Genomic DNA, 26,106 nt, shown 5'->3' with positions numbered 1-26,106 from the left:
ATTAACAAATGTGCAGTATTTTTCTATATACAGTCGTATGCAAAAGTTTAGGCACCCCTGACAATTTCCATGATTTTCATTTATATAATATATATATATATTATATATTATATAATAATTGGGTGTTTGGATCAGCAATTTCATTTTGATCTATCAAATAACTGAAGGACACAGTAATATTCCAGTAGTGAAATGAGGTTTATTGGATAACAGAAAATGTGCAATATGCATCAAAATGAAAATAAGACAGGTGCATACATTTGGGCACCCTTGTCATTTTGTTGATTTGAATACCTGTAACTACCTAGCAATGATGAATTGGAGCACACAATTAGTTTGGTGAGCCCATTAAGCCTTGAACTTCATAGACCGGTGCATCCAATCAGGAGAACAAGGTATATCAGGTGGCCAATTGCAAGTTGTTGTTTTCTTGGACTCTCCTTTGAAGTGTGGCAACATGGGGGCCTCAAAACAACTCTCAAATGACCTGAAAACAAAGATTGTTCAACATTATGGTTTAGGGGAAGGCTACAAAAAGCTATCACAGAGATTTAAGCTGTCAGTGTCCACTGTGAGGAACATAGTGAGGAAATGGAATACCACAGGCGCAGTTCTTGTTAAGGCCAGAAGTGGCAGGATGGCAAAGGATGGTGAGAACGGTCAAAAACAGCCAACAGACCACCTCCAAAGACCTACAACATCATCTTGCTGCAGATGGCGTCACCGTGCATTGTTCAACAATTTAGTGTACTTTGTACAAGGAGAAGCTGTATGGGAGAGTGATGCGGAGGAAGCCTATTCTGCACACACACCACAGACAGAGTCGATTGAGGTATGCAAATGCACATTTGGACAAGCCAGCTTCATTTTGGAAGAAGGTGCTGTGGACTGATGAAACAAAGATTAAGTTATTTGATCATAACAAGCGGCGTTATGCATGGTGGCAAAAGAACACAGCGTTCCAAGACAAACACTTGCTACCCACAGTAAAATTTGGGGGATGTTCCATGATGTTGTGGGGCTGTGTGGCCAGTGCCGGTACTGGGAATCTTGTTAAAGTTTAGGGTTGCATGGATTCCACTCAATATCAGCAGATACTTGAGAATAACGTTGAGGAATCAGTCACAAAGTTGAAGTTACGCCGGGGCTGGATATTTCAACAAGACAACAACCCAAAACACTGCTCAAAATCTACTCTGGCATTTATGCAGAGGAACAAGTACAATGTTCTGGAATGGCCATCCCAGTCCCCAGACCTGAATATCATTGAAAATCTGTGGGGTGATTTGAAGCGGGCTGTCCGTGCTCGGCAACCATCAAACCTAACTGAACTGGGAGATATTTTTGCAAGGAGGAATAGTTCAAAATACCTTCATCCAGAATCCAGACACTCATTACAGGCTACAGGAAGCATCTAGATGATATCCCAAAACTGATGTAGGAGCATACGATTCCAAAGATCTTCACGCCTAAACTTCTAAGCAGCTTATATAAGCTGAAATGCTTGTCACACCTCTGTGTCACATGTTCTACATCGGGTTTCAAAATATCATTTGGATTACAAACCACTTTCTAATTTACTACTATTATCACATTTCCTTTGTTCTCTTTGTATCTTTTGTTGAAAAGCAGGGATGTAAGCTCAGGAGCATGCACATGTCTGGAGCACTACATGGCAGCAGTTTTGCAAGAATTCTATACATTAGCAAGAGCACTAGATGGCAGCACTATTTCCTGCCATGTAGAGACGTATCTCTTCAACAAAGAATACCATGGGAATGAAGCAGAAGTAAATTGGAAACTTTTCCTAAAACTGTACGCTCTGTCTGAATCACAAAATACATTCGGCTAGATTACGAGTCTTGCGTTATGAGGAAAAAAGCAGCGTTAAGCCTCAAAACGCTGCTTTTTTACTACCGCTGGTATTACGAGTCTTGCAAATTTAGGGGCACCGCACACTTTTTTGGCCTTAACGCAAATCAACTTACGCAAACTGCATATAGTCTTTTTTCTATGGGACTTCCATAGCGCCGGTATTACGAGCTTGTCCTGGGAGGCCAAAAAGTGAGCGGTACAGCCGCTCCCGCAAGATTCGTACCGCATTTTAAAGTCAGTAGTTATGAGTTTTACACTACAACGCTGTAGCATAAAACTCATAACTAAAGTGCTAAAAAGTACACTAACACCCATAAACTACCTATTAACCCCTAAACCGAGGTCCTCCCAATTCGCAAACATTAGTTAAATATTATTAACCCCTAATCTGCTGTCCCTAACATCGCCGCCCCCTACCTACATTTATTAACCCCTAATCTGCCGCCCCCAACGTCGCTACCACTATATTACATTTATTAACCCCTAAATCTAAGTCTAACCCTAACACCCCCTAACTTAAATATAATTAAAATAAATCTAAATAAAACATACTATCATTACCTAAATTATTCCTATTTAAAACTAAATACTTACCTATAAAATAAACCCTAAGATAGCTACAATATAACTAATAGTTACATTGTATCTATATCAGGGTTTTTATTTTTATTTTACAGGCAAGTTTGTATTTATTTCAACTAGGTAGAATAGTTACTAAATAGTGATTAACTATTTAATAACTACCTAGCTAAAATAAATACAAATTTACCTGTAAAATAAAACCTAACCTAAGTTACACTAACACCTAACCTAACACTACAATTAAATAAATTCCCTAGATTAAATACAATTAACTAAATTCAAAACAATTAGCTAAATTACAAAAAAAAACACGAAATTACAGAAAATAAAAAACAAATTACAAGATCTTTAAACTAAATTACACCTAATCTAATAGCCCTATCAAGATAAAAAAAGCCCGGCCAAAATAATAAAAAAAAAACCTAGCCTAAACTAAACTACCAATAGCCCTGAAAAGGGCCTTTTGCGGGGCATTGCCCCAAAGAAATCATCTCTTTTACCTGTAAAAAAAATACAAACAACCCCCCAACAGTAAAACCCACCACCCACACAACCAACCCCCCAAATAAAACCCTAACTAAAAAAAAATACGCTCCCCATTGCCCTGAAAAGGGCATTTGGATGGTCATTGCCCTTAAAAGGGCATTTAGCTCTATTGCGGCCCAAAGCCCTAACCTAAAAATAAAACTCACCCAATACACATTTAAAACAATCCTAACACTAACCCCCGAAGATCCACTTACCGGGAGAAGTCTTCATCCAAGCGCAAGATGTCCTCAATGAAGCCGGCAGAAGTGGTCCTCCAGACGGACAGAAGTCTTCACACAGACGGTATCTTCTATCTTCATCCTTCCAACGCGGAGCGGCTCCATCTTCAAGACATCCGGCGTGGAGCATCCTCTTCCAACGACGACTACCCGACGAATGAAGGTACCTTTAAGTGACGTCATCCAAGATGTTGTGCCTTAGATTCTGATTTGCTGATAGAATTCAGCCAATCGGAATTAAGGTTGAAAAAATCCAATTGGCTGATGCACTACTCGATAAAGCTACGGCGAAACGTGTCTAGTGAGGCACTACCAAGGGTCGGAGGTATTTATCACAGTACAAGGTACTTCAAATAAGAAATTAATCCAGGTCTGTACATTTTACTTAAAGTTTTTAAATAAAAGCTATGTTTTACTTCATATGAACTGGATGTGAGACTTAATTTCTATGAAGATATTGCAACAGCAAATATGCTGACAGTTGATACAAAGTGCTGAAAATCTGCATCATTTATGATATATCACACTCTGGGGGTTAATAAGTGTAGGTAGGTTGCGGCGACATTGGGGGCGGGAGATTAGGGGTTAATAAATATAATGTAGGTGTCAGCGATGTTGGGGCAGCAGATTAGGGCTTAATAAATTTAATGTAGGTGGCGGCGATGTCGGGGCGGCAGATTAGGGGTTAATAAGTATAATGTAGGTGTTGGCGATGTTAGGGGCAGCAGATTAGGGGTTAATAAGTGTAAAATTAGGGGTGTTTAGACTCGGGGTTCATGTTAGGGTGTTAGGTGTAAACATAAATTTAATTTCCCCATAAGAATCAATGGGGCTGCGTGACGGAGCTTTACGCTGATTTTTGGCAGGTGTTAGACTTTTTCTCAGACGGCTCTCCCCATTGATGTCTATGGGGAAATCGTGCACAAGCACATACAACCAGCTTACCGCTGAATTAAGCAGTGCTGGTATTGGAGTGCGGTATGGAGCACAATTTTGCTCTACACTCACTTCTTGCCTTTCAACGCCGGGTTTGTAAAAACCTGTAATACCAGCGCTGTAGGTAAGTGAGCGGTGACAATAACGTGCAAGTTAGTACCACACCCCTCATAACGCAAAACTCGTAATCTGGCCGATTTTTAGGTTTCATATCTCTATAAGTAAAGCACCTTTGTCACGCAGTTTGTTTATTTTAACAACCTTTCCTGTAACTGAAGTGTGTGTATTCACTGTTTCATAAGGGTTGGAGAGCTTCCTGCAGGATACTGACCCCTAACAGCAAGATCCTACACATATTAATCACTTGCTAAGTGTAGAAGATCATTTAGAACTGTTCCTAATTCTCATTTTCAGGGGTGTAGGCTTTTAAAATATTTATTTTGCATGCAGATACTTTGTTGTGTAGTGGTTAGTTGCTGAAATATAAAAATGTAATTGAATACAACTAACTGCATTCACGTTATAATGGTCTCAAAAAATACTATAGCATTACAAGACTTAGGCAGTGGTGTACAACTAATGGCCCTAACATGGCTTCAACTGCAACTTCAATTCTTTCCCCACAAACAGAAAGAATGTCTCCTTTACTCAATTTTACCCTCCAAAAATACAAGGACTCCCTCTTCTCTCCACATCCCTGTCAAAATAAACTCTCCCTCCTGGTATAAAAGATTAAAACACATTTTAAGGTGAATAAAACATAGGTGAAAAGTATTGTGAGGTGCTCAGAGATGATATTTGTTGTTGGCTGCCTGTCACTGGTCAAAGAGACTGGACAGAGCATGCCTCTCCTACTTGGACATCCTAAGTCAGAGGACTGTACAGGTAGCCCTCAGTTTACGCCGGGGTTAGGTTCCAGAAGGAATGGTTGTAAATCGAAACTGTTGTAAATTGAAACCCAGTTTATAATGTAAGTCAATGGGAAGTGAGGGAGTTAGATTCCAGGCCCCTCCCAACATTGTCATAAGTAACACCTAATACATTATTTTTAAAGCTTTAAAATTAAGACTTCAGATGCTAAACATCATTATAAACCTAATTCAATAATCACACAACAGACTGTATCATCAAACTAAGTGTAATGAACAAAAACATTTTTTTACTTGCATTTTTCTGCAAACAGTTCTCTGCATTGTTAGAATGTTAGATAATATTGGGTCTGTACCTATTCTTTGCATTTCAATCTGCAGTGATTAATAGGCAGTTAGGCACCCTCACCTCAAGCAGCTGGACAGGAAGATAATAGGGAAGTGGCTGCTAGATCTTGTTGCTCGATAGGTCTGGTCTGTTCTGTGTACACAGATTAATTTAAGTCTGCTAAATTGCATAACTTTGCTGCAACACGGACAGCTCCACCTACTGGCTATTTTAATTAATGCACTGCTTTTCAATGCTTTTCAATAGCAGTCACATGACTGAAAAAAAAATTATTATTCTGAAACGGAGCAAATTGAACCAGCGTAAACCGAGGGCCACCTGTATAATGAAAGAAGGCGCTCCAATGGTGCAGAAATAAGCTCAAAATCCCCCTCCACTGAATGTTACTCACAGAGGTAGCGCACTATATTACAGTGCAAGTCAGGCAGGGTGGATAAATCAGAGCCCACCAACTGTCTCACTCCGGATAACAGGTCCAACACCCTGTGTGTGCTGTATATAAAAAGAGACAGGGGAGACAATTCAGAAACTCTCCTAGCTGAAGAGATAGCCAAAAGAAACAACACTTTCCAAGAAAGTAGTTTAATATCCAAAGAATACATAGGCTCAAAAGGAGTAGCCTGCAAAGTCTTTAAAACCAAACTAAGGCCTAGATTTGGAGTTCGGCGGTAAAAGGGCTGTTAACGCTCCGCGGGCTTTTTTCTGGCCGCACCATAAAATTAACTCTGGTATCGAGAGTTCAAACAAATGCTGCGTTAGGCTCCAAAAAAGGAGCGTAGAGCATTTTTACCGCAAAAGCAACTCTCGATACCAGAGTTGCTTACGGACGCGGCCGGCCTCAAAAACGTGCTCGTGCACGATTCTCCCATAGGAAACAATGGGGCTGTTTGAGCTGAAAAAAAACCTAACACCTGCAAAAAAGCAGCGTTCAGCTCCTAACGCAGCCCCATTGTTTCCTATGGGGAAACACTTCCTACGTCTGCACCTAACACTCTAACATGTACCCCGAGTCTAAACACCCCTAACCTTACACTTATTAACCCCTAATCTGCCGCCCCCGCTATCGCTGACCCCTGCATATTTTTTTAAACCCCTAATCTGCCGCTCCGTAAACCGCCGCCACCTACGTTATCCCTATGTACCCCTAATCTGCTACCCCTAACACCGCCGACCCCTATATTATATTTATTAACCCCTAACCTGCCCCCCACAACGTCGCCGACACCTGCCTACACTTATTAACCCCTAATCTGCCGAGCGGACCTGAGCGCTACTATAATAAAGTTATTAACCCCTAATCCGCCTCACTAACCCTATCATAAATAGTATTAACCCCTAATCTGCCCTCCCTAACATCGCCGACACCTAACTTCAATTATTAACACCTAATCTTCCGATCGGAGCTCACCGCTATTCTAATAAATGGATTAACCCCTAAAGCTAAGTCTAACCCTAACACTAACACCCCCCTAAGTTAAATATAATATTTATCTAACGAAATAAATTAACTCTTATTAAATAACTTATTTCTATTTAAAGCTAAATACTTACCTGTAAAATAAACCCTAATATAGCTACAATATAAATTATAATTATATTATAGCTATTTTAGGATTAATATTTATTTTACAGGCAACTTTGTAATTATTTTAACCAGGTACAATAGCTATTAAATAGTTAAGAACTATTTAATAGTTACCTAGTTAAAATAATAACAAATTTACCTGTAAAATAAATCCTAACCTAAGTTATAATTAAACCTAACACTACCCTATCAATAAAATAATTAAATAAACTACCTACAATTAACCTAACACTACACTATCAATAAATTAATTAAACACAATTCCTACAAACAAATACAATTAAATAAACTAGCTAAAGTACAAAAAATAAAAAAGAACTAAGTTACAGAAAATAAAAAAATATTTACAAACATAAGAAAAATATTACAACAATTTTAAACTAATTACACCTACTCTAAGCCCCCTAATAAAATAACAAAGCCCCCCAAAATAAAAAATTCCCTACCCTATTCTAAATTAAAAATGTTACAAGCTCTTTTACCTTACCAGCCCTGAACAGGGCCCTTTGCGGGGCATGCCCCAAGAAGTTCAGCTCTTTTGCCTGTAAAAAAAAACATACAATACCCCCCCCCCCAACATTACAACCCACCACCCACATACCCCTAATCTAACCCAAACCCCCCTTAAATAAACCTAACACTAAGCCCCTGAAGATCTTCCTACCTTGTCTTCACCATACCAGGTTCACCGATCCGTCCTGGCTCCAACATCTTCATCCAACCCAAGCGGGGGTTGGCGATCCATAATCCGGTCCAGAAGAGGCTCCAAAGTCTTCCTCCTATCCGGCAAGAAGAGGACATCCGGACCGGCAAACATCTTCTCCAAGCGGCATCTTCGATCTTCTTCCATCCGGAGCGAAGCGGCAGGATCCTGAAGACATCCAGCGCGGAACATCCATCCGGACCGACGACTGAACGACGAATGACTGTTCCTTTAAGGGACGTCATCCAAGATGGCGTCCCTCGAATTCCGATTGGCTGATAGGATTCTATCAGCCAATCGGAATTAAGGTAGGAATTTTCTGATTGGCTGATGGAATCAGCCAATCAGAATCAAGTTCAATCCGATTGGCTGATCCAATCAGCCAATCAGATTGAGCTCGCATTCTATTGGCTGTTCCGATCAGCCAATAGAATGCGAGCTCAATCTGATTGGCTGATTGGATCGGCCAATCGGATTGAACTAGATTCTGATTGGCTGATTCCATCAGCCAATCAGAAAATTCCTACCTTAATTCCGATTGGCTGATAGAATCCTATCAGCCAATCGGAATTCGAGGGACGCCATCTTGGATGACGTCCCTTAAAGGAACAGTCATTCGTCGTTCAGTCGTCGGTCCAGATGGATGTTCCGCGCTGGATGTCTTCAGGATCCTGCCGCTTCGCTCCGGATGGAAGAAGATCGAAGATGCCGCTTGGAGAAGATGTTTGCCGGTCCGGATGTCCTCTTCTTGCCGGATAGGAGGAAGACTTTGGAGCCTCTTCTGGACCGGATTATGGATCGCCAACCCCCGCTTGGGTTGGATGAAGATGTTGGAGCCAGGACGGATCGGTGAACCTGGTATGGTGAAGACAAGGTAGGAAGATCTTCAGGGGCTTAGTGTTAGGTTTATTTAAGGGGGGTTTGGGTTAGATTAGGGGTATGTGGGTGGTGGGTTGTAATGTTGGGGGGGGGTATTGTATGTTTTTTTTTACAGGCAAAAGAGCTGAACTTCTTGGGGCATGCCCCGCAAAGGGCCCTGTTCAGGGCTGGTAAGGTAAAAGAGCTTGTAACTTTTTTAATTTAGAATAGGGTAGGGAATTTTTTATTTTGGGGGGCTTTGTTATTTTATTAGGGGGCTTAGAGTAGGTGTAATTAGTTTAAAATTGTTGTAATATTTTTCTTATGTTTGTAAATATTTTTTTATTTTCTGTAACTTAGTTCTTTTTTATTTTTTGTACTTTAGCTAGTTTATTTAATTGTATTTATTTTGTAGGAATTGTGTTTAATTAATTTATTGATAGTGTAGTGTTAGGTTAATTGTAGGTAATTGTAGGTAGTTTATTTAATTATTTTATTGATAGGGTAGTGTTAGGTTTAATTATAACTTAGGTTAGGATTTATTTTACAGGTAAATTTGTTATTATTTTAACTAGGTAACTATTAAATAGTTCTTAACTATTTAATAGCTATTGTACCTGGTTAAAATAATTACAAAGTTGCCTGTAAAATAAATATTAATCCTAAAATAGCTATAATATAATTATAATTTATATTGTAGCTATATTAGGGTTTATTTTACAGGTAAGTATTTAGCTTTAAATAGGAATAAGTTATTTAATAAGAGTTAATTTATTTCGTTAGATAAATATTATATTTAACTTAGGGGGGTGTTAGTGTTAGGGTTAGACTTAGCTTTAGGGGTTAATACATTTATTAGAATAGCGGTGAGCTCCGGTCGGCAGATTAGGGGTTAATAATTGAAGTTAGGTGTCGGCGATGTTAGGGAGGGCAGATTAGGGGTTAATACTATTTATGATAGGGTTAGTGAGGCGGATTAGGGATTAATACATTTATTATAGTAGCGCTCAGGTCCGCTCGGCAGATTAGGGGTTAATAAGTGTAGGCAGGTGTCGGCGACGTTGAGGGGGGCAGATTAGGGGTTAATAAATATAATATAGGGGTCGGCGATGTTAGGGGCAGCAGATTAGGGGTACATAGGGATAACGTAGGTGGCGGCGATTTGCGGTCGGAAGATTAGGGGTTAATTATTTTAAGTAGCTGGCGGCGACGTTGTGGGGGGCAAGTTAGGGGTTAATAAATGTAATACAGGGGTCGGCGGGGTTAGGGGCAGCAGATTAGGGGTACATAAATATAACGTAGGTGGCGGTCGGCAGATTAGGGGTTAAAAATTTTAATCGAGTGGCGGCGGTGTGGGGGGACCTCGGTTTAGGGGTACATAGGTAGTTTATGGGTGTTAGTGTACTTTAGGGTACAGTAGTTAAGAGCTTTATGAACCGGCGTTAGCCAGAAAGCTCTTAACTCCTGCTATTTTCAGGCGGCTGGAATCTTGTCGTTAGAGCTCTAACGCTCACTTCGGAAACGACTCTAAATACCGGCGTTAGAAAGATCACATTGAAAAGATAGGCTACGCAAATGGCGTAGGGGGATCTGCGGTATGGAAAAGTCGCGGCTGAAAAGTGAGCGTTAGACCCTTTAATCACTGACTCCAAATACCAGCGGGCGGCCAAAACCAGCGTTAGGAGCCTCTAACGCTGGTTTTGACGGCTACCGCCGAACTCCAAATCTAGGCCTATGACTCCAAGGAGGAGATATTGAATGAATAACAGGCTTGATACGAACCAAAGCCTGAACAAAACAGTAAATATCCGGAAGCTAAGCAATCTTTCTATGAAATAAAACAGAAAGAGCAGAGATTTGTCCCTTCAAAGTACTTGCAGACAAACCTTTATCCAAACCATCCTGAAGAAACTGTAAAATTCTAGGAATTCTAAAAGAATGCCAGGAGAATTTATGAGAACACCATGAAATATAGCATATCAATTGTGATATCCGAGTATAATCCCTGCACCATTGATTCAGCATACAAAGCTGTAGAATTCTCATGTGAAAACGAGCAAAGGGGATAGAGTCCGATGCTGCAGTCATGAGACCTAAAAATTCCATGTTCTGTCTAAAAGAACGAACATGATTAGAAGCTTTAGATTTACCCTTAGATCTTTAATCCTGAGGCAAAAAAACTAAATTTATGCTTACCTGATAAATTTATTTCTCTTGTGGTGTATCCAGTCCACAGGTTCATCCATTACTTGTGGGATATTCTCCATCCCAACAGGAAGCTGCAAGAGGACACCCACAGCAGAGCTGTCTATATAGCTCCTCCCCTAACTGCCACCCCCAGTCATTCGACCGAAGACAAGCAAGAAAAAGGAAAAACTATAGGGTGCAGTGATGACTGTAGTTTAAAAATAAAAAACACCTGCCTTAAAGTGACAGGGCGTGCCGTGGACTGGATACACCACAAGAGAAAGAAATTTATCAGGTAAGCATAAATTTTGTTTTCTCTTGTAAGGTGTATCCAGTCCACGGATCATCCATTACTTGTGGGATACCAATACCAAAGCTTTAGGACACGGATGAAGGGAGGGACAAGGCAGGCACTTAAACGGAAGGCACCACTGCCTGCAAGACCTTTCTCCCAAAAATAGCCTCCGAGGAAGCAAAATTATCAAATTTGTAGAATTTAGAAAAAGTATGAAGCGAAGACCAAGTCGCCGCCTTACAAATCTGTTCAACAGAGGCCTCATGTTTAAAAGCCCATGTGGAAGCTACCACTCTAGTAGAATGAGCTGTAATTCTTTCAGGAGGCTGCTGGCCAGCAGTCTCATAAGCTAAACGGATTATGCTTCTCAGCCAAAAAGAAAGAGAAGTTGCTGAAGCCTTTTGGCCTCTCCTCTTTCCAGAGTAGACGACAAACAATGCAGATGTTTGACGAAGATCCTTAGTAGCTTGCAAATAAAACTTTAAAGCACGAACCACGTCAAGATTATGTAACAGACGTTCCTTCTTTGAAGAAGGATTAGGACACAGTGACGGAACAACAATTTCCTGATTGATATTCCTATTAGATACTACCTTAGGAAGAAACCCAGGTTTGGTACACAAAACTACCTTATCTGCATGGAAGATCAGATAAGGGGAATCACACTGCAAGGCAGATAACTCTGAAACTCTTCGAGCCTAAGAGATAGCTACTAAAAACAGAACTTTCCAAGATAAAAGCTTGATATCTATGGAATGCAAGGGTTCAAACGGAACCCCTTGAAGAACTTTAAGAACTAAATTTAAACTCCATGGTGGCCTGATTCTAACCAAAGCCTGACAAAACGCCTGAACGTCTGGAACATCAGCCAGGCGCTTGTGCAAAAGAATAGACAGAGCAGAAATCTGTCCCTTTAAGGAACTAGCCGATAATCCCTTTTCCAATCCTTCTTGGAGAAAAGATAGTATCCTACGAATCCTGACCTTACTCCATGAGTAACCCTTGGATTCACACCAATGAAGACATTTACACCATATCTTATGATAGATTTTCCTGGTGACAGGCTTTCGAGCCTGAATCAAGGTATCAATGACCGACTCGGAGAAACCACGTTTTGATAAAATCAAGCATTCAATCTCCAAGCAGTCAGACGCAGAGAAATTAGATTTGGATGTTTGAATGGACCTTGGAGTAGAAGGTCCTCCCTCAGCGGCAGAGTCCATGGTGGAGTGGATGACATGTCCACCAGATCCGCATACCAAGTCCTGCGTGGCCACGCAGGCGCTATCAAAATCACCGAAGCTCTCTCCTGCTTGATCTTGGCAATCAGACGAGGGAGGAGAGGAAACGGTGGAAACACATAAGCCAGGTTGAAGGACCAGGGCACTGCTAGAGCATCTATCAGCGCTGCCTGGGGATCCCTTGACCTGGACCCGTAACAAGGAAGCTTGGCGTTCTGATGAGACGCCATCAGATCCAGTTCTGGTTTGCCCCAAAGTTGAATCAGCTGGGCAAATACCTCCGGATGGAGCTCCCACTCCCCCGGATGAAAAGTCTGCCAACTTAGAAAATCCGCCTCCCAGTTCTCTACTCCTGGGATATGGATAGCTGAGAGATGGCAAGAGTGAACCTCTGCCCATAGAATTATCTTGGAAACCTCCATCATTGCCAGGGGACTCCTTGTTCCCCCCTGATGGTTGATATAGGCTACAGTCGTGATATTGTCCGACTGAAATCTGATGAACATGGCCGCAGCTAGTTGAGGCCAAGCCTGAAGAGTATTGAATATTGCTCTTAGTTCCAGAATGTTTATCGGAAGGAGGGCTTCCTCCTGAGTCCACGAACCCTGAGCCTTCAGGGAGTTCCAGACTGCGCCCCAGCCCAGAAGGCTGGCAACTGTCGTCACTATAGTCCACTCTGTCCTGCGGAAACTGATTCCACTGGACAGATGGACCCGAGATAGCCACCAGAGAAGAGAATCCCTGGTCTCTTGATCCAGATTTAACAGAGGAGACAAATCTGTGCAGTCCCCATTCCACTGGTTGAGCATGCAAAGTTGCAGTGGTCTGAGATGTAGGCGGGCAAACGGAACTATGCCCATTGCGGCTACCATTAGGCCGATTACTTTCATACACTGAGCCACTGACGGCCGAGAAGTGGAATGAAGAGCACGGCAAGAAGTTATAAGTTTTGATATCCTGACTTCTGTCAGAAAAAAAATATTTTCTACTGAATCTATCAGAGTTCTTAGGAAGGAAACTCTTGTGAGAGGAGAGAGAGAACTCTTTTCTATGTTCACTTTCCACCCGTTAGACCCCAGAAAGGCCAGAACAATGTCCGTATGGGATTTGGCGATTTGAAAAGTCGACGCCTGAATCAGAATGTCGTCTAGGTAAGGGGCTACCGATATGCCCCGTGGCCTTAGAGCTGCCAGAAGGGACCCTAGAACCTTCGTAAAGATTCTTGGTGCCGTGGCTAACCCGAAGGGAAGAGCCACAAACTGGTAATGCCTGTCTAGGAAGGCAAACCTGAGGAACTGATGATGATCTCTGTGAATCGGAATGTGGAGATAAGCATCCTTTAAGTCCACGGTAGTCATATATTGACCCTCCTGGATCATAGGGAGGATGATTCGGATTGTCTCCATGTTGAAGGATGGGACCCTGAGAAATATGTTTAGGATCTTGAGATCCAAGATAGGTCTGAAAGTTCCCTCTTTTTTGGGAACTATAAACAGGTTTGAATAAAAACCCAGCCCCTGTTCCTCTCTTGGAACTGGGTGGATCACTCCCATAACCAGTAGGTCTTGAACGCAACGTAAGAATGCCTCTCTTTTTATCTGGTTTACAGATAGTTGTGAGAGATGAAATGTCCCCTTTGGAGATGAACCTTTGAATTCCAGAAGATATCCCTGGGAAACAATATCTAGCGCCCAGGGATCCTGGACGTCTCTTGCCCAAGCCTGGACGAAGAGAGAAAGTCTGCCCCCTACTAGATCCGGTCCCGGATCGGGGGCTACTCCTTCATGCTGTCTTAGAGGCAGCCGCAGGTTTCTTGGCCTGCTTCCCCTTATTCCAAGCCTGGTTAGGTCTCCAGACTGGTTTGGACTGGGCGAAATTTCCCTCTTGTTTTGCATTAGAGGAAACTGAGGCTGCGCCACTCTTGAAGCTTCGAAAGGAACGAAAATTATTCTGTTTGGTCCTCTTATTGGACCTATCCTGAGGAAGGGCGTGACCTTTTCCTCCAGTAATATCAGAAATGATCTCCTTCAGACCGGGCCCGAATAGGGTCTGTCCCTTGAAGGGGATGTTAAGAAGCTTAGACTTTGAAGTAACGTCTGCTGACCAGGACTTAAGCCATAGCGCCCTACGCGCCAAAATGGCAAAACCTAAGCCGTTAGTTTGGTTAACTGAAAAACGGCGTCAGAAATAAAGGAATTAGCTAACTTAAGAGCTTTAATCCTGTCTAGAATCTCGTCTAGCGGAGTCTCCACCTGCAAAGCCTCCTCAAGAGACTCGAACCAAAAAGCCGCTGCAGCAGTAAATGGGGCTATGCATGCAAGAGGCTGGAGAATAAAACTGTGATGAATAAAAAATTTCTTAAGGAGACCCTCCAATTTTTTATCCATAGGATCTAGGAAAGCACAACTGTCCTCGACGGGGATAGTTGTACGCTTAGCTAGGGTAGAGACTGCTCCCTCCCCCTTAGGGACCGTCTGCCACGAGTCCCGTACGGCGGCATCTATGGGAAACATCTTTTTGAAAGCAGGAGGGGGAGAGAACGACACACCTGGTCTATCCCATTCCTTAGTAATAATTTCCGAAAACCTCTTAGGGACTGGAAAAACATCAGTGTAAACAGGCACTGCAAAGTATTTGTCCATTTTACACAATTTCTCTGGAACCACAATGGGGTCACAATCATCCAGAGTCACTAAAACCTCCCTAAGCAATAAGCGGAGGTGTTCAAGCTTAAATTTAAACGCTGTCATTTCAGAATCAGACTGAAGCAACGCCTTCCCTGAGTCTGAAATGTCACCCACAGATAGAAGCTCACCTGCCTCGGCTTCTGAGTATTGTGAGGGTATACCGGACACAGGCATTAAAGCGTCAGAAAGCTCTGTATTAGTTCTAGCCCCAGAGCTGTCTCGCTTTCCTTGTAACCCTGGCAGTTTGGAAAATACCTCTGTGAGGGTAGCATTCATAACTGCCGCCATGTCCTGTAAGGTAAAATAATTAGACGTGCTAGATGTACTTAGCGTCACTTGAGTGGGAGTTATAGGTTCTGACACATGGTGAGAGCTAGATGGCATAATCTCCCTTTTTTCAGTCAGAGAATCCCCTGGAGATAAATCTTTAAGCGCCATAATATGGTCTTTATAGTTTATAGAAATTTCAGTACATTTGGTACACATTCTAAGAGGGGGTTCCACAATGGCTTCTAAACATATTGAACAAGGAGTTTCCTCTATGTCAGACATGTTTAACAGACTAGTAATGAGACAAGCAAGCTTGGAAAACACTTTAATAAAGGTGAAACAGCAATTAAACAAAAACGTTAATGTGCCTTTAAGAGAAAAAAACTAACACTTAAACTGCAAAACAGTGTAAAAATATAGTAAAGTCTTTGAAATGTTTACAGTGTGTGTAAGGGTATCTCTTGATACTTCCTATCTTGTCGAGAGCTGCAAGAGAATGACTGGGGGTGGCAGTTAGGGGAGGAGCTATATAGACAGCTCTGCTGTGGATGTCCTCTTGCAGCTTCCTGTTGGGAAGGAGAATATCCCACAAGTAATGGATGAACCCGTGGACTGGATACACCTTACAAGAGAAAAACCCGTCCCTCCAGTGATAGTTGAAATAATTGAATCCAACTGAGAACCAAATAAATTGTTACCTTGCAAAGAAAGAGATCATAATCTAGACCTAGATACCATGTCAGCATTCCAAGATTTGAGCCATAAAACTCTTCTAGCTAACATAGCTAAACAATATAGAAGTGGGTGTGGGCCAGCGCCAACTAATCCCCTATGAGCCTGGGGGTGGTGGTACCTAGTTACCCACCTGGAAAAGAGACTAAAAAGATTGGTGTCCCCCAGGCGCCTAACAAAGAAGGCAAAGGGTGTAATGGGTAGCTATAGATGATCAGGACAGGGAAATCACTTGACACTCAGTCGTGTGCTAGACAATATTGAAGTGACAATTTTAATACAATACAATGGGTAAAACAAATATCATGGATCCATGAAGTAACTTACAGGAAATAAAATAATAAATACAATATGGTAAAACCAATATAGAAAAATTACAATCTGGACAATAAGAAAAAATAGAATCAATAGTGGTCGACGTGATGTTAACAGTACTATTTACTGTAGGCTATTGGGTAAAATCGGTTAAAAAATATATATATATGGTACAAATTGTGTTGTTAGTACAATTTGAGATAGTTGCGCAAGAATGTTCATCAGAAAAGTGGACTAATGTGCATGGAGAGTTCCAATTTGCAATGATGATCCGTGAAACTGTGTATCCTCCTTAAAAATGATAGCTGGGTTGATAATCCTTTTGGAAAACAAAAAAAGTGACGGAAGCAATAGTGGGTAGGTGGAGATAATGGTGGGTCCGTGGAAAAAATATATAGTAAAAAATAAAATCCGGTGTGGTGTAGTGGATAAAAAATCACACAAATAGGGTAGCAGAAAAAACTTGGTTTCAAAAACTTAGATTAAAAAACTTAGATTAAAAATGTGTCCCAAAAGTTCAAACCAAATACAAAAAAAATGTGAAATTTTTTTTGAAAAAATAGTGTGTCCCAAAAGTTCAAAAATATAGTGAGCAGTTTGTATCTGTGTAACAACAAAAAGGTGTTAACAGGTGTAGTTCCTAGATGTACTACTAGTGAAGAGCTTCTAGCAATTCCAAGTGAGTAATATACCGATGTTAACCTAGAAGAAATAAAGCAACATAGAGCAATACCGTTTTCACAATAAAAGCAATAATGAAAATAGGCTTACCAATCAGTCAACGTGTTTCGGCCAGTAACAGGCCTTTATCAAGACTGATTGTGATGTGGGATTGGCAGCCTTATAAAGCCCTAAGACCGGAAGTGGTTCTTTACTCCATTTCCGGTTTTCGTTAACTTAAAAGTTTTAAATTTCCTAAAAACACAACCAGAAATCTATCTCCTACTGATAAGTTCCAAATAGAACGAAACAGGCTGTCTAGGAGTGATTTCTGATTTGCTGCTAAAATCCTGTTGAAAGGATAGTACATCAGTATTTTAGAAGCAAAAAAACTGAGAATTTACATATCTAATTTGCATACCTTACCCAGAATTCTCTTGTGCATTGGTAACATTGTATATGAGTTATTTCTGGGGGAAAGCGAGCGGGGATTCTTGCCTAGGTGTGCTAATTTCCTATGCAAATATTTACATTGATTTATATATATATATATATATATATATATATATACACACACACATATACAGGTGGCCCTCGTTTTACAACGGTTCAATTTACACCGTTTCAGAATAACAACCTTTTTTTCCAGTCATGTGAGTGCTATTGAAAAGAATTGAGAAGCAGTGCATTTATTAAAATAGCCAGTAGGTGGAGCTGTCCGCTTGTGTTGCAGCAAAGCCAAGCAAGCTGAAATTAATCAGTTTAACCAGACCTGAGCTATCGAGCAGATTTCAAAGGAACAAGATCTTCCTGTCTATAAATCAGTCCAGATTGGAATGCATAGAAAGAACTGTTTGCAGAAAAATGCAAGTGAAGTCTGTGTTGTGTGATTATTTTATTAGGTTTATAATGCTGTTTAGCATTTCAAATCTTCATTTCAAAGCTTTAAAAATAATGTATTAGGTGTTACTTATGACAATTTTGAGAGGGGCCTGGAACCTATCTCCCTCACTTCCCATTGACTTACATTATAAACTCGGTTTCAATTTACAACGGTTTCGATTTCAATTTACATGTTCTATGGTGATTTACCACCTGGGTGTAACTTCTTTTAGCCCAGTAATGCTCTTCACAGAGAAGAACTTTATCAGTCTGATGATCCCGCCTATATTTTTTTTTACTCACTGCTTATAGACGCTCTTTTCATCTTGGTCTAAACCTTTAAATGTGTGTGTTTGCCAAAAGCTGTACTCATAAATTCAAATTACATCAAGAACGCTTTAGATTAAGTGAACACTGTGTTCAAATATTTCTTTAGTTCAAAGCAGAAACACATTACTACAGAAAACAACCATGATAATGTAGTATTTTTCCTCTTTAAAACATCATGAAACATGGCTCTTTTATTGTACAGCCTATTCTGTAATATGAGAATGTTTCCTTCAGAGACTAAACAAAAATACCAAAGATGAGTGCTATATAAAATTATTTAGTACAAAATTATTTTTCGCTTAATTTAAATTATACACAAAGTATCTGTCCTTTAAGGATACATGTCCTTAAATTTAGGAACAGTGCTGCCATATTATAGACTGTATTGTAATACAGATTTAAAGTCCAAAAAGACTAAGTGTGTAATAAAAATAGTAAATTGTTGTTGCAAATTATTTAAAATAGGCTGTACAAGAAAATTTCCATTCTTTACAGCTGAGACAGGACAAAATGTATGCATGCTCAGAAAGTATCCTGGCATGACTAATTCTAAATGAATTATGGGACAGAAACTGACAAACTACAACAGATGCAATATAATGCCCAGATCAAAATGCTTCATGGGCAATAAAAGTATGAATTGTGAAGTTAAAAAGACCTGAGTGTTGACCATTGGCAAATGACTCACAAACAGTTCTTCATAATTTCAAGTAAATGATCTCATGCATATTAGTGGCGCCTTCCTCGTTAACATAAAAATTACACTACATTTTACTTGTCGTCTGTTCAAAGTCAGAATTATTTTTTTTTAGTATCACATTAATCTAAAGTATGCCCGTGTACCAATTCTGTGTTAGGGGTTATGTAAACTTTGTAGTGGCAAAGAAACCAGGAGTTGAAAATGTTGTCAAGTTAAAGTGGCAAGAGATGTTCTATAACAACTTTGTTTTTTGGAAAGTTTATATGGGCATCACGATAAAGCCAAAAAATAAGCAGAATTTTTAGGGCATATTGACAGATCATAGGTATCCGTCACTGTCAGCTAGCAGAGAACCCATATCCCTTTAAGTTTTTTTTTTTTTTTTGGGGGGGGGGGTTAAAGCAAAAAGAAGCAGAGAAAATAAATGACAATAGTATAAAAGGAAAGTTTTATCTAGTGAAGGTTTCCCATAGATAAGGATTACTATAATATGTATAATGGGACCAATATGTCCATTCAAATGGTGAGATTAAAATATGCATTATATGTAATAACCATTTTTAAATGGACAATGTACTGTAATTGTTTTTTCCTTTAATGTGTTTTGAATGACTTGTTATACCAGCTAAAGAATTTAAAATGTATGTTTAAAATTTATGTTATTTTAGGTTTATTTTTTATATCAAATAGAAGTTTTGAACCCACAACCCAATGAAATGGGCTGAGCTTGTAGGGAAAGCAGACTTCATTATATAAGCTGTCTAATTGTTTACGCAAAGTCATCCTCATCTTATTTCTTAAGGGTTAAATGGGAGCATGATTTCATCTAAACTTTGTGTAGTTTTTCTATAACTAGTACTTAAGTTACTGCAGTTTTCAGTATTGCTGAGGATACAACAGGCAAACAGCTATTTCACATGATAAAATAAAGGGAAAGGAGCTATTTGTAAACGAATTAAAGAGACATTAAACCAGGGCTCGACAAAAACTGGCTCCTAGAATTTTATTCCTGGCTCCTATTTTTGGGTTATTCTCCATACATCAATATATATATACCACTGTCTGGCTCCTAAATATTCTTACTGGCTCATAAATTTTTAACAGATTTGTCGCGACTGCATTAAACACTAAATACTTTTTATAAGCATACTTTTAAAGTTATTTCCCACCTTCCTCTAGTCATGGGTGACACCATATTGAAATATGGGTTTCAAAGCATCCCAGTGCTCACGCTTGCACATGTGCAACAACTCTTAACCCAAGAGCCACAATGGCGGCAACCATATTTAGAAGGAGGTGCATGAAGTGTTCAGTATCCCTTTAATACACTACAGCAGGTAAAATAAGACCATTGGGAACAAATTACAAAGGAGAAAAAACAAATTACAGTACACTATCCCTTTAAATGCAGTTGAGCAGAAATAGGATCAGTAAGACAGGTAAGCTGGTAATATGATGAGAAGACGTTACAACCTAGGTAACAACTGCAAATGATTCAAGCTTAGATTCTGTGGTTGTTTGTGACTTATAATGAGGAGTAGATGATAGTGGGGAGTAGAGAAGATACTTTGTTATATTTGGTTTTACATAAAAATGTGACATCCACTGTTACATCAAACACAAACAAAAACACAACATGGCTGCAGCTACTTTTAGTAGATACTCTCTGGGGCTTTGTGATAAAAAAAATATACACCATTCTTAGCTCTAACACAACAATGTAATTTTAGAATATAAAATGTAAAGAGTATTCATATTGGAAATTGCAAAGGCAAAGAACCAACTATTCATAAGTAGAAACTAGTAATTATATATATTGAACATAACAAATATATATTTTTAGACAAAGGGTGGTTTTGTATACTAGACTGTCCCTTATATTCATTAAAACATAATTTAGTGTCCTCACCTGTCATCGTGCCTTCCCCCCTGTTAAATCTCTTATATTACAGAATAGAATATAATCATTTTAATGGTTAAAGTTTTAGTGAACAAATTACATGCCCTTAGAGTATTTAAAAGGATAGTAAACACCAAAATTTTTATTTTTTTAAAAAGATAGATAATCCCTTTATTTACCATTCCCCAGTTTTGCATAACCAACACTGTTATAGAAATGTACTTTTTACCTCTGCAATTACCTTTGTATCTAAGCATTTGCCGACTGCCTCCTTATCTCAGAACTTTTGACAGACTTGCATTTCAGGCAATAAGTGCCAACTCTTAAATAACTTCACGTGCATGAGCAGAATGTTATCTTATGATTAACGACACTGCAGTACTGTGTGTTTATATGAAATACATGCACTGATGGCCTCTTGCGGTGAAAAACTGTCAAATGCATTCAGATAAGAGGCAACCTTCAAGGGCTTAGAATTTACCATATAAGCCTACCTAGGTTTAACTTTCAACTAAGAATAACAGGAGAACAAAGCAAATTTGAGGATAAAAATATATTAGAAAATTGTTTAAAATGACATGCCCTATCGGAATCATAAAAGTTTAATTTGGACTTTACTATCCCTTTAATTCTTTCACAAGCAACTCTAGGGTTGCTGTGTGTTTACCCGCACACACACAAAGAGGTTAAACACATAGTTAATATACAGCTCTGGAGCCACAGAGAACTGCTGGTACCAAGCAGAAACTGCCGCTGACCCAATCAGTGGTGATCATCGCATAACCCAGCTGCACAACTGCCACTGCTTATTGGATCAGCATCAATTTCCGCTCTGAACCAGCAGGGGTTGTCCATATATAGTTGCAGCATCCATGGTGTTAAAACTACACGCTCTAACAAATTAGATCATGTATTTTTTCTTCTAATAGAATGGCTCTTTAAAAGGGCCCTTATAGTCAATAAATTACACTCTCTAATCCGTTAGAGCATGTCATTTTATGATTAACGACACTGCAGTAATGTGTGCTTAAGCCCTACAAAGGGGTTAAACACAAAAGTAGATGTGCCGCTCGAGGGGAACTTGCAGCTGATCCAATCAGCAGCGCTAGTGACGCGACTCTGCTGTGGTGCACTGCTGGTCCCGAGGGGAACTTCTACTGTGTGTTTAACCCTATTGCATGGGTTAAACACACAGTACTGTAGGGTTAATGGTCTTAAAATGACATGCTCTTTTGGATTACAGCATATAATGTCTCTGACTATAATGGCCCTTTAAGCAAACAATACCCATTTAATGCATTTTTAGTTGAGAACACCTTATTTGTATAATATTTGCATTCCACCAGTTTTATATAAACAAATTTCGATTTCCCAAAAATAGACACTAATTACACAGTTTAGGCTATTTCTAATTATTGCAATTCTCTTCAAGGTAAAGTATAAACTAAACATGTAATGCTGCATCATGTCAAATGCTCACATTTAAATTAGTTTGGAATGTTTTTACTCTGAAAATAAAGTACTGAAAATAAGTGTCCCTCTTTTTGGAATAAATCAAGACTATAGTTTACAGTATAAATAAAAAATGTACTTGGCTTACTCATAGGGCAAAGGTTAAAATTAGGGTTTCAGAGAGAGTTTTTCCCAACGTGTGTGTATTTCATCAGTATGTTTTGTTTTTTTGCATTTAAAATTATTATTGTCTCCTTTATGATTTTAGATTTCTAGAGATGTTTATTCTATAACATACTTCAGAACTTCCTTATACACTCATACTTCCTTTTTTTGACTGAAGCACGAAAGCTGTTCAACCTAAAACCCCATCTTAGCCATAGATATCACTGCCCACCAGAATACAATTTTGAAAAAACAAATCAGTCTGACAGCATTAAATAAATAAAAATGACTGTGTGCTCTTCATTTCCCTTTAAGGGACTTGGGTAGCCGCAACCCAGTACTGTAACTTCTTCAGTTTGTCTGCGGTCACTCAGACAACATAAAAATACCCACATATCAAGGAGTGTATTAATATTCACAATGTACGGTTATTCAGTTTATTTAAAATGTGATGTTACTTTATTAACAGCTTTTTAATAGTATATTACACAACCAACCAAGTCTTATGTTTTAAGGAGTCAAAGTGGTGTTTAAAAATAAGTGCACCCAGTTTTGACTTTGAAAAAATTACGTGGAGCATAAGAAAGCACCTGATCCGTGCAGGAAGATCACAGACGCCGTATGCTTTCCTGCTGGAGCCACCACACACCGGGACAGAGCACTGGGCGCCGCCATGACAAGTGCTGGTAAAAGCCAAAACCGCCTTACAGCGCATGCGCATTTGGAACGTAAACGATTTACTCTGAAATGTGATTGGCTATACCGTATGACTGACTTGGTGCTAGGTACTAGGAAGTGTTAAGTTATCAATGTGCTAATAACATGCTACTACTGCCTGAAATAGTAATAAAAAAAACACAAACCCAGACTGAAGATTTCAGCAACGTAACTATTCAAACTCACCCCAAAAAATCCCTGTTATATTGTGTATCCAATTACAAGGTCAAATAGAATGAGCAGCTATTCTGATAGATTGGAAATGGTTTGAAAATGTCTAAACATTGTTTTTCATTCCAATTTAAACATTGAAATGAGGGCACAATTTTAATATCGCTGATTTTCTATTCACACTTATAACTGTTTTTTTTTTGTTTGTTTTTAAATATTGCAACAATGTATTTATATTTGGTTTAAGAAATTTAAGTATGGAAAAATACATTTGCACCAATAAAATTGCAATATGCACAAAAATAAAGTATATTTTTTGTACCAGAATTATTTTAGTTTTTCCTTTATACAACTTTATTTTTTTAATCTGGTCAAGATGGTTTTTGAGGAATATTTGAATGCAGCCTAAAAGTTTTTTTTTTTCTCTTTTATGTATGTATGTATTTAGACATTTAGTTTATGTGTTCTTTAGTGGAAAAATAGATTTTCAAATTGAACATGGAGCAGGTTTATTGTAAATATACCATGCTTGAACTGCACATAAAACACATCAACGTTTTATTACCCAGGTGCAGACTGTTCGGAAAATAAAATGAAGATCACAGAATAAATGACTATTCACTGTGGTTTGAGTAACAATAAATGCAAAGTATATAAAAAAAAAACCACAAGCTTTCAATATAAAGAAGATAGGCCATTCATTTTCATTAAAAATGTTTTTTTTTTTTTTTTTTTTAAATGCACTTAGAATTTCAGGGTAACCTTTAAAGTTCTAGAGAATTTGATGTTGAAAAATAGTAGTGCATAAATCTTTTTATAAAAAAAACTGATGCATAGGTTATACTTTTAATGACTAACTAAAGGGGGAGTATAATTGTATAATTGCAAGCTTTTAGGGCACTGCAGTCCCTGTGTCTGGCAGTCTAATTTACAAATCAAGCTCAGTTATTTATAAATGTAGTATACAGGGTGAGATATGCATGTACAAAAACAGTATGCAAGATATGAGCTTTTATTATGTTGCAGTTATATGGTCAAAACCTAAAAACATAACAAAGTAATAAACAAAAGGCAGAATGATGTTGTAACTTATGTGTGAATATGTTGCCTGTCTCTTCTTAGTAGCGAGTATTATACAAGTCCTGAGCAGAAATACGTAGTTCTGAAATACAGCATACAAAAACTATAATAGCTTTGCTTTGTCCTTATGAAATACATAAGTACATACATAAAGCCATGAGTCTGGTACCATCCTGAGTTGATGGAGTCAAATAAATTCATGAATTTATATTCCCATTTTATTTTTCACTTGTGATATGTGGTTTCACTCCAATACCTTAAAACTTGAAGAAGCATTTTTATTCAATTTTAATATTTTTAAATGTATATTTTACAAAAAATAGTAATATATATATATATATATATATATATATATATATATATATATATATTAGAGCTGCAACAACTAATCGAAAATAATTGATTATGAAAATAGTAGTCAACGAATCTCATAAGCGATTAATCGATTAGTTGGTTTGCAATTAGTTGGTCTGTGCACAACACCAGCTGCTTCACTCCAATGAACTCCTGCATATGGTATTGTGTTTTATGGTTATGTCCTTAGCCTAAAGGACGTCTACAGAGGTCTACTTTTCACTTTTTCAGGACAGTATACGTTTACAACTACCCCTGGCTTATGTGCAACCCAGATATAATAGTCATCATTTGGATTGTTTATATTAAATCTGGTGATTTGGACCTATGCTTTTCATGATATAGTGCCAAGCTTATTGTTTACACCTTGCCCCTAGATTGATGGGAGTTATTTAAATTGATGTGCACTATTATCTGTTTGCACAATTATTAGCGTATTGCTTGCTATTGCTGATATGTACTGTATAAATAAATGTGTAAGGCTTTGTCCTGTTATTGATATACAGTCCTTAGCGCTTTTGATTTTGTATTTTATTGTTTTTTTTTTATATTTTTAATAAATTGTGATATGTACCAGATTCCACCTTTGTAAGTCTATATTCGTTATTTTTAGAGCGGACTAGATATTTCCCAGAACCTTATAGCTGGTTATTTACCATTGCATATAGATATTCAAGATATTTTTATGTTAGAATGAAGTCAAGGGTTACTTTATTGAGAGGCCCCTTGCCAAGGTAGAAAACACTTAGCATTGGTGAAGAGCTAACAAAGATAAATATCCCACTTTGGTGAAATTTGCAAAACCCTACTTATACACCTCAACAGCCTTTTCTCTGCTGCAGGAAATATAGCTGCAAACAGAGAACCAGCCTTAGCCAGAAGCATGTGGACATGTTGAGATTTTTGCATTTCAATGCAAAGTTTCTGAAAGAGTGAATAACAGAATGTTATTAACAGTGATAGTCTCTTTCTAGTTCTACCTCTTTTCAAACAGTTTGTGGGTTTGTTATGTTTAATTATAAAACTGTGCTCTGCTGCTTAAAAATTGAAGAAACAGTTGTGTTAATGTAAAGTTTTAGTCTGAAGTTTATATTTGTAACACTCATTATGTGGATTTTATTTAAAACATAGAAAACTATTATTGATTCTCTTTTTATCCGATTAGTCGATTAATCGAAAAAATAATCGGCCGATTAATCGATTATGAAAATAATCGTTAGTTGCAGCCCTTATATATATATATATATATATATATATATATATATATATATATTTTCTTATATGTAAAGAACATTGGAATTTAAAGTATTCAAAACTACCTTTGGGCTTTGCGCACACTGAATTTTTTTTACTCCTGTCGAGTTTTGTGAGTGTGCACTAAACCGGACAGAAGTTATATTAAGGTGCATGATGTATATAGTTCATGTAAAATATTCAAGGAATA

General features: G+C 38.5%; 1 protein-coding gene across 1 annotated transcript in view; it reads right to left on the bottom strand.

The window, feature by feature from the left end:
* LYPLAL1 (lysophospholipase like 1) overlaps positions 1–23,027 on the bottom strand; it is a 92,571-nt gene extending 69,544 nt beyond the window's left edge. The window contains exon 1 of the mRNA XM_053712507.1: positions 22,931–23,027. Coding sequence (XP_053568482.1) covers positions 22,931–23,015 — 85 coding nt within the window. The 5' untranslated portion in view covers positions 23,016–23,027. The remainder of the gene's footprint in view (positions 1–22,930) is intronic.
* Positions 23,028–26,106: the final 3,079 nt, after the last annotated feature.

The sequence above is a fragment of the Bombina bombina genome, chromosome 4, assembly GCF_027579735.1.
Source record: "Bombina bombina isolate aBomBom1 chromosome 4, aBomBom1.pri, whole genome shotgun sequence".
In the NCBI taxonomy this organism is placed as follows: Eukaryota; Metazoa; Chordata; class Amphibia; order Anura; family Bombinatoridae; genus Bombina; species Bombina bombina.
This window is presented reverse-complemented; position numbering and strand designations above follow the sequence as displayed.